The following is a 16120-nucleotide window of genomic DNA, read 5'->3' on the forward strand; positions in this document are numbered from 1 at the left end:
TATTTCAAATGTAACTTTGGGAACGAAGCCCTTCAGCGTCAGGAGGGTTCTTCACCACAAACACAGAATCACGTTCACACTTTCAATAGAAACAGTATTTCAGAGGAACAGTATTGATTAGTCAGATTGATGATCAGATTAGCAGTCAGTGGCTGAATATTTCCATTGAATTTCAGGTAAATTGTTCTTTAGTTCGACCCACTCACACATTCCTTCATGCTGAAAGTATAGCACAACTTTTTTCATGTTGTAACAGTTTTTTGGTATCAAATGAGTGATATTTTCTGCTTCATTAAAAAATATCCTGAAGAAAAGTATGTTGATGTGTTTTTTCTCTTTTATTTTACAAAAGTAGCAAAAAAGAAAACCTGCATCTAAAACAGAAGAAAAGCTTCTTAATGAGTTATTTGTTGAGCGGCTGTAGATGGCGTCCTGTGTTTTAGAGCCTCGTGTTCCCTTCAGCCTTTAAGGTGATTCCTGTGTTTTAGAGCCTCGTGTTTCCTTCAGCCTTTAAGGTGATTCCTGTGTTTTAGAGCCTCGTGTTTCCTTCAGCCTTTAAGGTGATTCCTGTGTTTTAGAGCCTCGTGTTTCCTTCAGCCTTTAAGGTGATTCCTGTGTTTTAGAGCCTTGTGTTTCCTTCAGCCTTTAAGGTGATTCCTGTGTTTTAGAGCCTCGTGTTTCCTTCAGCCTTTAAGGTGATTCCTGTGTTTTAGAGCCTCATGTTTCCTTCAGCCTTTCAGGTGATTCCTGTGTTTTAGAGCCTCGTGTTTCCTTCAGCCTTTAAGGTGATTCCTGTGTTTTAGTGCCTCGTGTTTCCTTCAGCCTTTAAGGTGATTCCTGTGTTTTAGAGCCTCATGTTTCCTTCAGCCTTTCAGGTGATCCGTCTCCGTCTCCAGGTTCGGATCTCCGTCACCTGACAGCTTTTTGTTCTGAGCGAGGCGGTTGATGCATCCACGCTGACAGAGACAGAAAACATCATCAAACAAACTTCATTTACTGAAGCAGCACACATAAAAAGGCAGTAAAATGTGAAGTCAATTAAAAGGGACATATTGTGAAAAACACTAAAGTGCTATCTGAGGGGTCCACAAACCCATAAACCGTCAAATAAAACAAGCCAATCAGCGTTTTGTTCAGATAATATGGAGTGGAGCATCACAGCCACAGCTCCAGAGCTGTTCTAGTAGAAACCCAAAATACAAATATGAACCCGAAGACTAGTGTAATATGTCACCTTTATCTCAAAATGCATCAGTGACAAATTACTCAGTAACACCTTTATCTATATTACACTTGAATGCTTTCACATTGAGAGGCAATCAATGTATTTCACATCAATTTGTGTGTGAATTTTTCATAAATGAGATTAACTATTCAGCACCAGAGGGATAGATTATCCTGCAAATGTGAAAAAAATCCTGCAATTTTCTCAAACATATTTGAAGTACTTTTCTTCTGTTTACTGTATAATTTAAACTTGATGTTTGATATGTTGCATGTTTTTAGCCTCCTTTATATTATGATTGCAGACTGTAAAGGTTAAGCATGAATGCCGAAATCAGAATATTGTAATTGAACAATCAGCAAATTTAAATACACAAACACAATCATAAGTACATACATGGAAAAACATAATTATATTAAACAATAAAAACATGTTTTAGATTGATCTTATTTCTTACCTTCCACAACAAGTAAACAAAAACAGCCAGCAACAGGAGCAACGCGATGACGGTGAGGAAGATTATCCACCAGGCAACTTTGGTGAAATATATCACTTTTCTCTCCAGGAACACTGTCAGTTTTACCTGCAGACAATCATATCAATACATCAACATATTTCTTAGATATATAGATTTTAATATGTTCACATACAAGTATCTAAAGCCAAATGTGTCTTTTTAAAACACTTGTAGTTTTACCTTTGTCCCAGGCTTCTCCAGTTTCAGTCCAATATTCTCTGGAGAGTTTGTTAAAGTGAGAGTAGCATCCACAACAATGTCCAGGTAGTTCAGAGAGCTGTAATCCTAAAGAGGACAGGCAAAGGAAATGAGTAATGTTGTTGGACAGGCAACAAAGAGCTGCAAAAGATAAAAAAAAAAAAAAAAGATAAAGATAAGGTATGATAAAATGAGATGAGATGGATTACATTGTTTTCATCCCAAGAGAAACAAACTGCAAAAAGTCTCAAATATATACAATATGTACAATGTAAGTCAGTTTGAATAATTATTGGAAACAAGAACACAACGGAGGCTTTGTGATGACTGTTAGCTGTCAGATTTGGTGCATAACAAACATGTAAAAAGCAGTTTTAAGAGCAATGGAGACCTCAGTGAAGGTGGCGTTCCACAGGTGAGCGTGCAGGATGACGGCTGCAGAGCGTTGCAGCGCCAGCAGGGGGCAGCAGATCTCCACACAGCTCAGCCCGTCAGAGCAGGTCTGCAGGTAGCAGCAGCGTTAGCATCGTTAGCATTGGACTGCAGGTAGCAGCAGCGTTAGCATCGTTAGCATTGGACAAACAGCAAACTACACGCTGCTGCAGCTATTTATTACTGTCGCAGTAATTATTCTGTAAGTTACCAGAACCTGGTGTTATCACGCTTCTTCTCCATATAAACAAACATGTCAAATAAAACTAGAAAATCAAAAATCCTGAAAAATAAATAAATAAAAGAAAATAACAATAATTAATTAATTAAAGTAATTAAAGCATAATTATACAAATGATGCAAATAAAACTAATATTAATACTAATATTTATTATAATTTATTATTATATTTTTCCAAGATTATTTTCAAAGATAACAAAACATTGCTGAATACTACTACCATAAAAATAATCCTGAAAATAAAATAAATAAAAGATAACATTGACAATTAAAATTAAAAATGATTAAAGCATAATTATAATATTGACGCAAATAATACTAATAATGCATATACTACTATTAATATTATTTGTATTTTATGTTTTTCTATTATTACTTTTTTAAAGATCTCAAAACATAGTTTTGTTGTGTTTCTATTCAATATAAACATGTTTTCAAATAATATAGGAAGAAAAATAATATATAACAAAAAAAGAATAATGGAAATAAAATAAATGAATATAGGAAAACAATGATAATTATTATAAAAACAAATAAATTACAGCATAATTATAATAATGATGCAATAATACTACTATAATAATATGTATAATATTAATAATGTTGTTGTGAATTATTTTTTAAATTATTATATAAAGTATTTTAGTTTCTTTCTACATAAAGGAACATGTTGCCAAAAGAATATAAGAAGAACTAAAATTATAAAATAAAACTAAAATAACAAAAACACAAATAAAGGAAATAAAGGAAAACAATAACTAGAATAATACTTCATTAATTTATTAAAATATAATAATAATAATAATAATAATAATAATAATAATAATAATAATAATAATAATTCCACCACTACTATCACGACTACTACTAAAGATAATATTAATTTCTTACCAAGGTTTTGTATTTCCTTTTTTTTGAAAGAAATCCATCAGTGGAGAGAGCTTCATGTTCAGCTTCACGTCTTTTCCTCTGCCAACCCTTCGTACCAAACATCATCACGGTACAGGTTACACTGACATGTTATAATAATAATAATAATAATAATATAATATAATAATAAAACTAAAACCTGAGAGGTGTCATTACCTTGACATGTCTGAGAGGATTCACCTGGTCCACAGGTGAGCAGGACACCGACTGAACACCTTTACTGCTGATCTGAGTCAAGTACAGAAGCCATTTTCCATCCGAGTTCTCCTTCGGCCAGAAGATGTTCAGTGATGCATTAGCGAAGGATTTCAGTGGTCTGCCAAGATTTGTTATCTGGTAGAAAAATAAGATATTGGATCAATTTTCTCTGACTTAAAAACCATTTAAAAGCTTTTTAAAGTAAGCACCAAGTGATGCTCACCCTGAATTCATATTGAACCGGAGCTCCGATCTCCTCTGGTGACGTTATGGCGCTTTCTCCTATCAAGCTTTCACTGAGCGACACCTGAGAAGGCCTGGCCAGTCTGGAAAACAAAAACAGATCATTTAAATCATTTCAAACATTTTTTGAGAATAGCTTCTTAATAAATCACTTTCTATATTTTCTTGCAAAAAAAAAATGTTTTTCTGCTTTTAAAACATATAAAACTGCCAGAAATTCATCATCTGTGTTAAAAAGACAAAATAAAGTAAAAAAGAAAAAAACACATTTTGAAATAAAGTACAAGACACCAATCCAGTACGGACCCATATACTTGCAGCTCCAGCTCAAAAACCACTCTGGCTAACACCTCGACTGGCTCAATGGTCTGCACACTCGTCCTGCAACAAAACCAGAATTATTTCTCATTGTCATCTACGGGCCACTGATCAACAACGGTTAACAGACTTACGTTTCAAGTTGCGCAGTGACGTTGACGTCCTTTGTACTCAGTGAGATGCGAGAAGTTGCGAGTAAGACATAAAAAGTAACCTGAAGGAATGAAAAAAAAGCCACGATACAATAGATGCAGATATAAAAACTGAAACGTGGAGAAACAGCATCAATACTCACCTCAGCGTCTCTCTGCAGTGGATTTCCCAGCTCACAGTTTATCAGCGTCCCTTTGTTGTTCGCTGTACAACTCACTGCTGTTTCCTGTCAACAAAAGCATGAAGAAGGTTTCTATAGATTGGAATAACAACAAAAAGTGCTTGTAATGCTAGTAATTCTCCTGCTGGAAAGTAACAAAGTAAAAAAAACTCATACTTTTTACTGCACTAGGTTTACTTCATAACTTCAGTTAGTAGTTACTTTTGCAGATTTAGATTTATATATGTATATATATATATATATATATATATATGTATATATATATATATATATGTATATATATATATATATGTATATATATATATATGTATATATATATACATATATATATATATACACATATATATATATACATATATAAATCTAAATCTAAATATATATATATATATATATATATATATATGTATATATATATACATATATATATATATACATATATAAATCTAAATCTAAATATATATATATATATATATATATATATATATATGTATATATATATACATATATATATATATACATATATAAATCTAAATCTAAATATATATATATATATATATATATTTATATATATATATATATGTATATATGCTGCTAACACTGACTGATGGTGTGGCGTGGAGCACGGCGTTGTACTGCAGCGTGTCCGGGAGGCGGATGGCGGCGTGACTCTGGTGGGCGTCGTCTCCGTCTCTGTTGGTGACGGTGATCTGCAGAGCGACGTCTTCTTCTGACGGCGTGATCACTGCGACGCCGTCCTCTCTGCACAGCGGGAACGTGAGAGGGCGGGGCAGGTTTTCATGACATGCATTGATCTGTTTTTGTTTTTTTGCCTTACCTGCTGAGTGATTTGAACACATCTTGATTATTTAGTATTTTTCTGGAGCAGAACTTGTACTGTAACTCCAGGTTACTTTGGCAAATGTTGTCCGGGCCGCAGCCTTTGTTTATCAAGACAATCTGGAGAAAACAACACAGCAGAAATCTTACATCAGCTCCCACGACAGAGACACATTTATAAAGGGAAAGATGTTTCTAGATAGAGACACATTTATAAAGGGAAAGATGTTTCTAGACAGAGACACATTTATAAAGGGAAAGATGTTTCTAGACAGAGACACATTTATAAAGGGAAAGATGTTTCTAGACAGAGACACATTTATAAAGGGAAAGATGTTTCTAGATAGAGACACATTTATAAAGGGAAAGATGTTTCTAGACAGAGACACATTTATAAAGGGAAAGATGTTTCTAGACAGAGACACATTTATAAAGGGAAAGATGTTTCTAGACAGAGACACATTTATAAAGGGAAAGATGTTTCTAGATAGAGACACATTTATAAAGGGAAAGATGTTTCTAGATAGAGACACATTTATAAAGGGAAAGATGTTTGTAGATAGAGACACATTTATAAAGGGAAAGATGTTTGTAGACAGAGACACATTTATAAAGGGAAAGATGTTTGTAGACAGAGACACATTTATAAAGGAAAGATGTTTGTAGATAGAGACACATTTCTAAAGGGAAAGATGTTTCTAGATAGAGACACATTTATAAAGGGAAAGATGTTTGTAGACAGAGACACATTTATAAAGGGAAAGATGTTTCTAGACAGAGACACATTTCTAAAGGGAAAGATGTTTGTAGACAGAGACACATTTATAAAGGAAAGATGTTTGTAGATAGAGACACATTTCTAAAGGGAAAGATGTTTCTAGATAGAGACACATTTATAAAGGAAAGATGTTTGTAGACAGAGACACATTTCTAAAGGGAAAGATGTTTCTAGACAGAGACACATTTATAAAGGGAAAGATGTTTCTAGATAGAGACACATTTATAAAGGGAAAGATGTTTCTAGATAGAGACACATTTATAAAGGGAAAGATGTTTCTAGATAGAGACACATTTATAAAGGGAAAGATGTTTCTAGATAGAGACACATTTATAAAGGGAAAGATGTTTGTAGATAGAGACACATTTATAAAGGGAAAGATGTTTCTAGATAGAGACACATTTATAAAGGGAAAGATGTTTGTAGACAGAGACACATTTATAAAGGGAAAGATGTTTGTAGACAGAGACACATTTATAAAGGGAAAGATGTTTGTAGACAGAGACACATTTATAAAGGGAAAGATGTTTGTAGACAGAGACACATTTATAAAGGGAAAGATGTTTGTAGACAGAGACACATTTATAAAGGGAAAGATGTTTGTAGACAGGTAGAGTCACCTCGGAGACGGCCCTGTTCGGCTGGAAGACGTTGAGGACAGGAGTGATGTTTGGCAGATCTGAACTGGAGCTCCACAGAGACACGGCCACGGAGACGGAGATATTACGCAGCTTGTCCTTGATATCACGCTGGAACACAAGAGTTTTATTTTGGTGTCTTGTGTTCTGTCTGTGAAACGGGGCTTAAAATAGAAACTAATGAAACTGTACCAGAAGTCGGAGTTGGAGGTCGGTACAGATTTCTCTCTTCTGTCCAGGAAGTTCCAGTTTTCCTCGAGACGAACCTTTAAAATCGACTCTGGGAGGAAGTCTCGCCTTTCTCCCCTCAGCATCAGCCTCAACAGTGTAGTTGAGCGCTGTGAAGGAAACACAAGATTACATCAACTTTGGCTAAAAGTGCTTGTTTTTACCACTGACAGGCACAAAATTGTTATTTTAAGTGTCTGAAAACTAAAAAAGGACCCTACAGAGAAATGAAACTCTTTTCTTTAGCATTCAATGGTCTGGTCTGTCTCCAAGTGTTGCTCAAGTTAAACTCTCATTCCTAAATCTTGCAAGGTGAGAGATGAATGCTGCGAAAGATTTTTAATGTCATGGCTGATTATTTATCTGATTTTGACAGTGTGGAAGAGGAAACTCCCCCTGGACACAAAAACAAACTCATCAGATCAATTAAAAGGTAAAAACAGATTATTTCTCTGTTGGGGCCTTTTCATAATGTCACTTATAATAACAATCTGAACCTCTCAGTTGCAAGAAAAAAGCTTTTATTTTTTATGAAGGAAGTACACCATTGCACTAAATCACACTTCTCTCACTCAATACCTGAACAATTTCAAAATTGTTCCCATTAATCAATTTATTATAATCAATGACTTTATTGACCAGAAATCTAAGTTGTGGACTAGCTGTGACAAAGCACAGCTGAAAAGCATATAAACAGTATTTCTATGGTACAAAGATATTAAAAGCCATCACATATAAGCAATGAAAACTATTATATATTATGTTTGAAGAAAACTGAACTGAAAACAAGAAAAACTTACTGAGTGTCGGGTTGAATGATGCTCGGTGTGCTGTGTAAGTGAAACATGCCCGAGCTGCAAAATAACTACACAAGTTTGTGCAAATACACATGAAGTTAAAAAGCCAACAAGGTTTCAGTTCCATCACAGTTGTGTTGTTGTGTTGTTGTGTTGTTGTGTTGTTGTGTGTTTTACCATGTGTGCGTGTCACATCGTTGCTTCATGATGTTTATTTCAGCTGGCGTCACCTCCAGAGAGCTGCTGACGCTGACCACCGGCCTCGCTCTCAAATAAAGGACAAAATGAATGAATGTTTCCAATAATATTTATTAATATAACCCTTCTAATAGTGTCTACACAGAACTACCTAAGCTATCAAGAACAGATAATAAATAAACGTGATGATTGAAAAAAACACACATAAAAGGCAAGAAAATATTGGAAAAGAATGTTAAAAGAAGAAAAATCAGCTCCAGTGTCTATGAATATCTGTATACACTGATACAATTACATTTGTTTTTTATTAAATAAGATCTTTAGTTCGTTCATTTTGTATTTTTATTTTATTTATTCATTTTTTTCATTCTTGAAAGGTCTTCACGTTCATGTGGTGTCAATATTGTTCAAGTTGTTTTGTTCATTATTTCTCTCAAAGTCAATAAAAAAAATCATCAACAAACTGACAGTAAAACAAGATCTATAAAATGTTTTGTTTGTTTGTTTTAATCAAATGAAATCAGGGCTTAAATCCACTCAATCATGCACCCACCAACTATAAACTCAAACATTAGCTCACTATTTTGCAACCTCTTTAGTGTTGTATTTTAACATTGTTTTGTGTCTTAATACTGTGACTTTCCTCTTGCTGTTGTCCTGTTCTTCTGTTGTGTTTCAAGAGTGAAACTTTGTTGTTGTTGTTTGAAAGGCTTGTTTGTTTGTGTTAGATTGATTCTATTTGTTCCTGCCCAGGGACGACAGATGACATTTAGCTGGTAGCTAACTCTGCTACGGCTGAGAGCCATGCACTGTCCCTGTTAAATAAACAAACAAACAAACAAACAAACAAACCAATCTGTAAGTGTTTGTGCTGTAAGATCACCTGTAAACGAAGACAGAATCCGACAGCGAGCCCACAGCCACATCAGGGAACTGGTTGCTGTCCACGTCCAGGTTTCCAGACAGAGAATATCCAAACAGAGAAACTTCTCTGGATGCTGGTGAAAGAACCTGAAGAGGTCCAGATGTTTTTAGAGTCCTGACTTTCTCTCCAGCCAATAAGCTGTTTGTCTCACCTGAACCGGCTCCGAGTGGATTCCTTCTGATGATCCGTAGTAAAGAAACACTCGACCAGAGCCGTCGTACGGAGCTCCAACAGCTAAATCTGTCAAACATTCACATGGAGACAGAATGTGTTGAAGAAAAGACTGAGTCCCAAAATAAAGTCCAAACTGGAATCTTTTTTTTTTGTCATGCAAAGTTTTTTCAGGAATCGGCACAGTATACTTATATACATATATATATAATATGCTCTTACAAATGAAAAGTCCAGTTCAGGAGAAATAAAATGCTCCTTTGTGGATCTCTGTACACTTTTTTCTTTTTAATGCAATTATTACACAATTAATGGGTGTTATCAGCATTTACCATTCCCATAAAAATGTGCAAGCAGGGGCCTGCTTCAATCGTTGAAGACTATCTCTCCAGCTACTGCTTCATCTGAAACATGTAACTCAGAGAACCCAGATTACAACGTAACCGCAAGTTATCAGCCCCTTTAATGCCCAGTTGCTGAAAACTAAGCAATTACGTTAAGGCAAAAGGCTTCTGTTTCAGATTACAGTACAAAAGAACTTCTCTAAGGTAAGTGGAAAAAGCTTCTGGGTTAGGCGTTATGAAAATAGTTTAAATAGTCAATAAAAGCATGTAAATGCTGTAAGTTAAGTTATGAGGATGGCCTGTCAGTCACATAAAAACATGAAGCAGAGACCGTGAATGATGTTGCTTCAAATAAAATTGGTGACTTGTTTTCAAACAGGACATGAACCTTCTGTGAAAGTCTGGGTTGGTGCTGCTGAGAACCTTTACTCCACCTTTACCTGACCAGGACACCATCTTTCTCATGTGACTGTATAAATAATGGACGTAGTGACCGTGACGTCTCGTTGGTTTGTGGCCCGTTGGAAGCTTCAGTTCAGCGTTCCACTCTTAGTCTCCATCTTGTTTGTGATACGGGGAGCAGACCATATCTGGACTGTGGAGGAGGAGAGGGATCTGATCTCTGACTACAGCCTCTCTACACCTCAACCTGACTCACTCATGTTAGATTAACTGGGATGGTAGTTTTGGCTAGCAAAAAACAAAATGTATGCTAGTTACCTCAGAAAACTGGACAGCGACTCCTTGGAGCGTCTGTTAGTCCAAACGTCTCAAAGTTATGAGACCAAACCGCTAAACGTCCTTTTTTTTTATATCTATATAACGTCATATATAACTTTGCTTCACTAAAATTCCTGCTGGAATGTTCAGAAGAATGCAGCTTAAGGCACTTCCTGGTTTGCCTCCTGCTCAGACCCGGAGGTTGCCGCCATATTTTACTTCTGAATAGTGCACTGAAATATGTTTCTAAAAAGACAAATTTGATCAGCGCTTCTGGTTTGACACCAGTATTGGCATGATTGACAGCTGCCTTTGAGGCTTCTTGTTTTTGTTTAGTCGCTGTGGATTCTTGCAAATTTTCACAGATTATCTTTCTTATTATTGTCATAAAAGTTACCTTTACTGAAGCTTTAAAGTGTCAGATAGAAAAGTGAGAAAGTTTTTTTCTGCCAGTTTAATCAGCAGACAACATATTTGATATTAAAATGTCACCAACCTCCATAACCGTCCTGATTGACGTCTCCTATGTTTTCCACTGCGAGGCCGAACATGGAGTCTTTATGTCCGAGGAGCCGCGTCGGGACGATCTTGTCCCAGTCTCTTCCTTTGTTGTTGATATAAATGTAGACGGCTCCTCCAACCAAACCGTCTTTAACAAAGAACTGCGGGGCTCCGACAGCGAGGTCCTCCCACCTGCACATATATATTATATTATATATATATATATGTTACAGTAAAGTGTTACTGCAGCAGTCTCATAATAAAGATGACAAACAGGGGAACGTTTGTTTTCGTAGAAAGCTTAAGAAGTAACATGAATTGTGTGCTAAATGTCCTGAGATGTAGATTGTGTGCATGTGTAAACAAAGACGATAAAGGAAGTTTACAAAGCAACCTTTACTCTATAATGTCAGGTATCATAATAAGTGTTATATTCAACATATTAGAGCCTTAATAGTATGGCTAGGAATCTAAAATTCATGGAAAAATGGCTATTAGGCCTAAATGTGTTGAAAAATTGTTGTTGTAGAGACATACTAGAATAAATCTCACAGAATAGAGGGTGTACCTCAGGGGGAAATGAATATGAATACATGAATATAGTCAGTAAATTTCATTAGATTTGTATTTCTCTTATGTGCAAAAGAAATGGTCAAGCTCCTTGGAAGGTCACAGGGTCACATTAAGCAATTCAATATAAAACATCGAATTTAATAGAAATCTGGCCATTAACTTTTTACTTTGGAACCAAAAAGTTGTGAATGGTAATTTTGAAAGAAATAAAAAGCTCATTCATTTTGTAATTTTATTTAATTTATTCATTTTTTCATGCTTGAAAGGTCTTGGTGTTCATGTGGTGTCAATATTGTTTAAGTTGTGTTGTTCATTATGTCTCTCAATGTCAATTAAAAGACAATTACAAAAAAAATCAACAAACTGACATGAAAACTATATAAAATTGAGTCTTAGACTGTAAATCTGAAGTGAAACTGCAAAAAAAATGAAACTGATTATTTATCTGTCTTTAAGTGTTTGTGCTGTAAACGAAGAAAGAATCAAGAAAAGAAAAATCAGCAACAAGCTGACATGTCAGACACAAGCAACGAAAAAACATAATGGAAACTAGTAAAAAAAATAATAATTAAGTAATTTATAACATTTACTTTTAATCTGTAAATCTAAAATGGAACTGAAAACATATCAAACTGATTTATCTGTCTTTAAATCTGGCCTTTTTTGAATCTGTAAACCAAAAACTTGTGAAGGGTTAGAAAGGGTAGAAATAAAAAGGCAACATTAAGTAAAGAAATCATGAGGAAACATCCTCTGGTAACCATGAATACCCATTAAAAATGTCAGTAATCATGAGATTTAACTTTGAACCAAAGAGAGGAATTGATGGACTGACCAACATAAAGACTGTTCTAAGTGTGGCATTAATTTAGACAACATTAAGTGTTAAATAGAAGTAAACCTACCCATCACCATTGAGATCCACCACTGCCACGTCGTAGCCAAACGAGGAGGCCAGGCCCGGCCCGGAGAGGACCAGCTCCACAGACAGACTCCTGCTCAGCACCGGGTCGGCTCTCAGGAACAACACCTTCCCGCTGAAACCGCCTCGGGGCGCTCCGGATACTACGGTCAGCTCGCCCCGTCGGACCAGAGCCGTGCCAGAGTCGATGGAGAATCCTGGAGGGTTAGAGGTGAAGCAGATTATGGAGGAAGTTGAACAGTATCAAGGAGAAGACGGACTGAAACTGACCCAGGTAGCTGCTTCTTTGGAGAGGAATGAGATTTGGGTTGAACTGGTCGATGTCGCCGATCTCACGAGAATCAGGAGCGTCGATGTCCTGGTTGTCCAAGGGGTCCAGTCGCACGACTCCTTTAGATTAAATAACCAAGATTTAGTAAGATCTTAAAGGTAAACTATGCAGCACTTTCCTGAAATCACGACTTATTATTTTATTTTTGCACAATAAAACAAGGACCAGATACACAACAGAAAAAAAGTTGTGCAGGTGAGATTCAAAAAAACATTAAAGGTTTATAGTAACAATTTCATATCAATAAGAAATATTTATAACATACCAAAGTCCTGTGAACAGCAATCATCTGTTGGTTATTTTGGCCTTCAGTGACATGCATTACTCACACATGTAATTAGCAGCCAAAACAACCAAAAAGGATCTTGATTTTATTAATTAATGCATTTATATTGTGATGGAAAGGTGGATAAAATATTGTTTAAACTAGTAAAGGTAAACAGGTACAAGTTTAAACAGGTAAAAAAACAAACTCAAAGACAAATGCAACTTTTACTTCTGTTTGGGTCACATTAGTCTATAAGAAATAAATTATGCAGCTGTTTTGTCACCCATCTTTTAAAGATTTAGAGTCAATCTTCAGGAGCAACCGGTTGGTTTGGGCTGCGAGCCAAAGGCGAGCCGGGTCAGAGACGAGTTATTGTTTCTGGTCCTTTAATGGAGACCAGTTTTATCCTTCGCTTACGGTTTATTGGTACAATACATAAAAATAAAAACAGAATGTTTATTTGTCCTTGTGTCTTAACATACAATCAAAGATGAAGAAAAATAATCTGTCGTATTTCCAATCTGTCAGTAATGACAAAGTTTAAACTGTACATGCTTGTCATGAAACACCTGAGTTTTTATTTTACCTTTCCACTGATACGCTCCCGGAGCTCCAAAGATCACAGACGTGTTGTCTTTTGCAAACGCGGCTCCGTGGCCCTGCTGGCAGTAAGCGAACCACTCGTGGTCCTTTGGACGTCTGGTCAGGTGCTCGTTATCACAGACGACCCTCCTCCACTTCCTGTCCTCCGTCCCCACCTGCAGCTCGTCTCCCAGCAGGTAACACTGGCCCGTCACCAGCCGGGCGGTGTTGGGACCCGGGCTCGGGCTCCACTGCTGGAACCGATGAGCACACGTCTGCAGGAGAAACAGATGATACAATCACTGAGTTTTAACGTTTGACTATGTTATTGATTTAATATGGTTTGTTTTACTTACCAATATGTTTTTACCAGGACCTTGACTCGCCACTCTCACTCCCATCCACTGGTTGTTTATGCTTTTACTATTAAGAAAATCTGGAAAAATTAAAGAGTTGAGCTCACCATGTGGCTGCAATGTCAGAATAACCACATTCAGTCAGATTGTTTTACTTGAAGAGTACCAATATTACAACTTTGCAACATTTAAATCACTTGGTAGACATAGTTTTACAAAAAGGCTCTTATTTGGATATTATAACAGTAAATCAGTTTTTATGTTTTATCATGTCTCATTTGTTATGTCTTATTTCTTATTGTTGTTATTGCTTCTATCTTGATTGTGTTTACCATTTTAACCTGTCATGTACTTTATTAACTGTGTTTTAAAAAGTGCTGTAAAAATAAATTTATTGCAACAGAAAAGTGCTGCAACACAAATCTGTTTTTTAATGGACGTTTTTTGTGTGATATAAATCAATTAAATTTTGGGGCCTTAAACATTTAAAATGTGTTAAGTTGAGTGAAAAAAGACTCTTCGGTAGAACTGCTAACAGCTCAGAGATATCCAAAATCTTTTGAAGTATGAGCTAAAAAGTAGTTGGGAAGAGTTGGTTTAATCTTTAACAGTGCATTTTATTTTATGAGGGTATATATACTTCTGATGATGAACCAGCTGTAAAATAAATGTAACATTTGTCACACAGAGGGCAGCGACACAGTGTCAGTGAGAAGATACGAACTGTAATTTAAAGAAGTTTTGGTGCCTAAACTTTAATTGAGTAGTACGGTTTCACAACTTGTTTAAAACTGTGATGAATGTTAAACAGAACAGTCATAAGATATCATAGAGATATCACAGAGATAAAACGAACCTTTGTTATGAAACTGAATGGGCTGGCAGCGCTCAGACGTGCTCTTTAGATCACACTGGTAAACAACTCCAGTAACATTCACTTCCTTCTCGTGTTTCGCTCTTGGAGCTCCAACCAACAATCTGCAGATAAATACCTCAACTGGTTAGACACAGATGCAGAATTTGATTACATTGACTCAATGTTAATCATAAAACTATAGTTCTGACTCACAGGTTCTTTGAGGTCGGGGTCAGCTGCTGGTGGAAAGCAACAGAGAATCCAAACAGGCTTCCAGGATCTCCACGTTTCTGCAGCACTCTCTGGGTGTCCAGATTAAAAGCTGCAACATTGAGAGTCTGGAGGTGCCAGAAACTCCACAGACACACCATGTGCCAGTGCTTTGCCATGATTTTAATTAAAAGGTATAATGTGCCTTCTCGGGCAGCGCTGTGCTCTCTGAGAGCCCAGAGGGAGTGTTGACCCTCATAGAAAAGGGATTGGCTGCAGCAGGTGTGAACTGGCTCAGTGTAGATAGACAAACAGGGTGTGGTGGCAAGACATTTATCTTCACAGTAACAAAGCTGCACTGTTCCCCTGTATGAGTTGATAATAATAGTTAATATTAACCAACTTCTGCTTTCAAACGTGAGACACACCCTCTGGGCAAAAGTCTTCTCAGCGTGCTGATAGACAAACATGGCAGATAAAAAAAAAAAAAATCATATATAGGTAAAATTAGGTCATTTACATTTATTCATTTAGTCATTTAGTCATTTAGCAGACGCTTTTATCCAAAGCGACTTACAGGAAGAATAAAAGCAAACAATCAAGGTTTAGTGCAATAAGAGCTGTTAGTGCATCAATAAGTGCTGGTGACATGTGGCTTTCACTCTGCTGGTACAAGCAGGTTAACTTAGAAACACCTTGTTAAAGACCATGTTTCTCCCATTAAGCATGCAGTCAATCTGTAGGTGGAGGTAAACGATCACTTTCTTCATCTAGTTCAAAGATTTTCACCTTCCTCTGCCAAAGCTGTGTAGTTTCTTTGAATTATTTAAAGGTTTGCAATTTCAGGTCTTCTTGAAAATGTGTAAATTTGAACTTTGTCTTGTGATTTCCTGTTTTATTTTGGTTCCACTTCCTGTCTGTGTCCATTGTTCCCAGTTTTACTTTCCCCCTCTGTTGGTTTTCCCGCCTTTGGGATTACCTTTCTCCGCCCAGATTGTTTCCACTTGTGCCCTTACCTTGTGCATATAGATAGTCCGTGGGCACATCCCATGTCTCTTATTTTATGTCTCCTCTCTCCTCTCTCCTCTATCCTCTCTCCTATATCCTCTATCCTCTCTCCTAGCAAGGAGAGAGGATAGAGGATATAGGAGAGAGGATAGAGAATGGAGGAGAGAGGAGAGAGGAGAGAGGATAGAGGATAGAGGAGAGAGGAGAGAGGAGAGAGGAGAGAGGATAGAGGAGGCATATCG

At 36.4% G+C, this 16120-nt stretch overlaps 1 protein-coding gene across 1 annotated transcript; it reads right to left on the minus strand.

Moving 5' to 3' along the window:
* Positions 1 to 74: 74 nt before the first annotated feature.
* Positions 75 to 15049, minus strand: LOC131981747 (integrin alpha-6-like). Its single transcript, XM_059346182.1, has 25 exons — positions 14874 to 15049; positions 14661 to 14782; positions 13805 to 13884; positions 13453 to 13723; positions 12538 to 12657; positions 12251 to 12464; positions 10768 to 10964; positions 9188 to 9276; positions 8995 to 9122; positions 8091 to 8180; positions 7917 to 7981; positions 7081 to 7226; positions 6871 to 6999; positions 5471 to 5592; positions 5238 to 5394; positions 4597 to 4680; positions 4436 to 4515; positions 4290 to 4364; positions 3964 to 4066; positions 3699 to 3875; positions 3504 to 3590; positions 2332 to 2442; positions 1923 to 2027; positions 1683 to 1808; positions 75 to 956 (listed from the first exon to the last, which is right to left on the minus strand). The coding sequence occupies exons 1-25, from the start codon at positions 15047 to 15049 to the stop codon at positions 864 to 866; spliced, it is 3147 nt and encodes a 1048-aa protein (XP_059202165.1). The 3' UTR covers positions 75 to 863.
* Positions 15050 to 16120: the final 1071 nt, after the last annotated feature.

Source organism: Centropristis striata, chromosome 12 (assembly GCF_030273125.1).
Source record: "Centropristis striata isolate RG_2023a ecotype Rhode Island chromosome 12, C.striata_1.0, whole genome shotgun sequence".
NCBI classification, from domain to species: Eukaryota; Metazoa; Chordata; class Actinopteri; order Perciformes; family Serranidae; genus Centropristis; species Centropristis striata.

What these genes read in the sequence shown, in the direction of transcription:
- LOC131981747 (XM_059346182.1), bottom strand. Translation starts at nt 15,049, where the DNA reads ATGGCAAAGCACTGGCACATGGTGTGTCTGTGGAGTTTCTGGCACCTC. An exon ending in ACCCCGACCTCAAAGAACCT is followed by an intron (nt 14,783 to 14,873) that starts GTGAGTCAGAAC and finishes ATTTATCTGCAG; the next exon opens with ATTGTTGGTTGGAGCTCCAA. An exon ending in TGGAGAAGCCTGGGACAAAG is followed by an intron (nt 1,809 to 1,922) that starts GTAAAACTACAA and finishes GATTGTCTGCAG; the next exon opens with GTAAAACTGACAGTGTTCCT.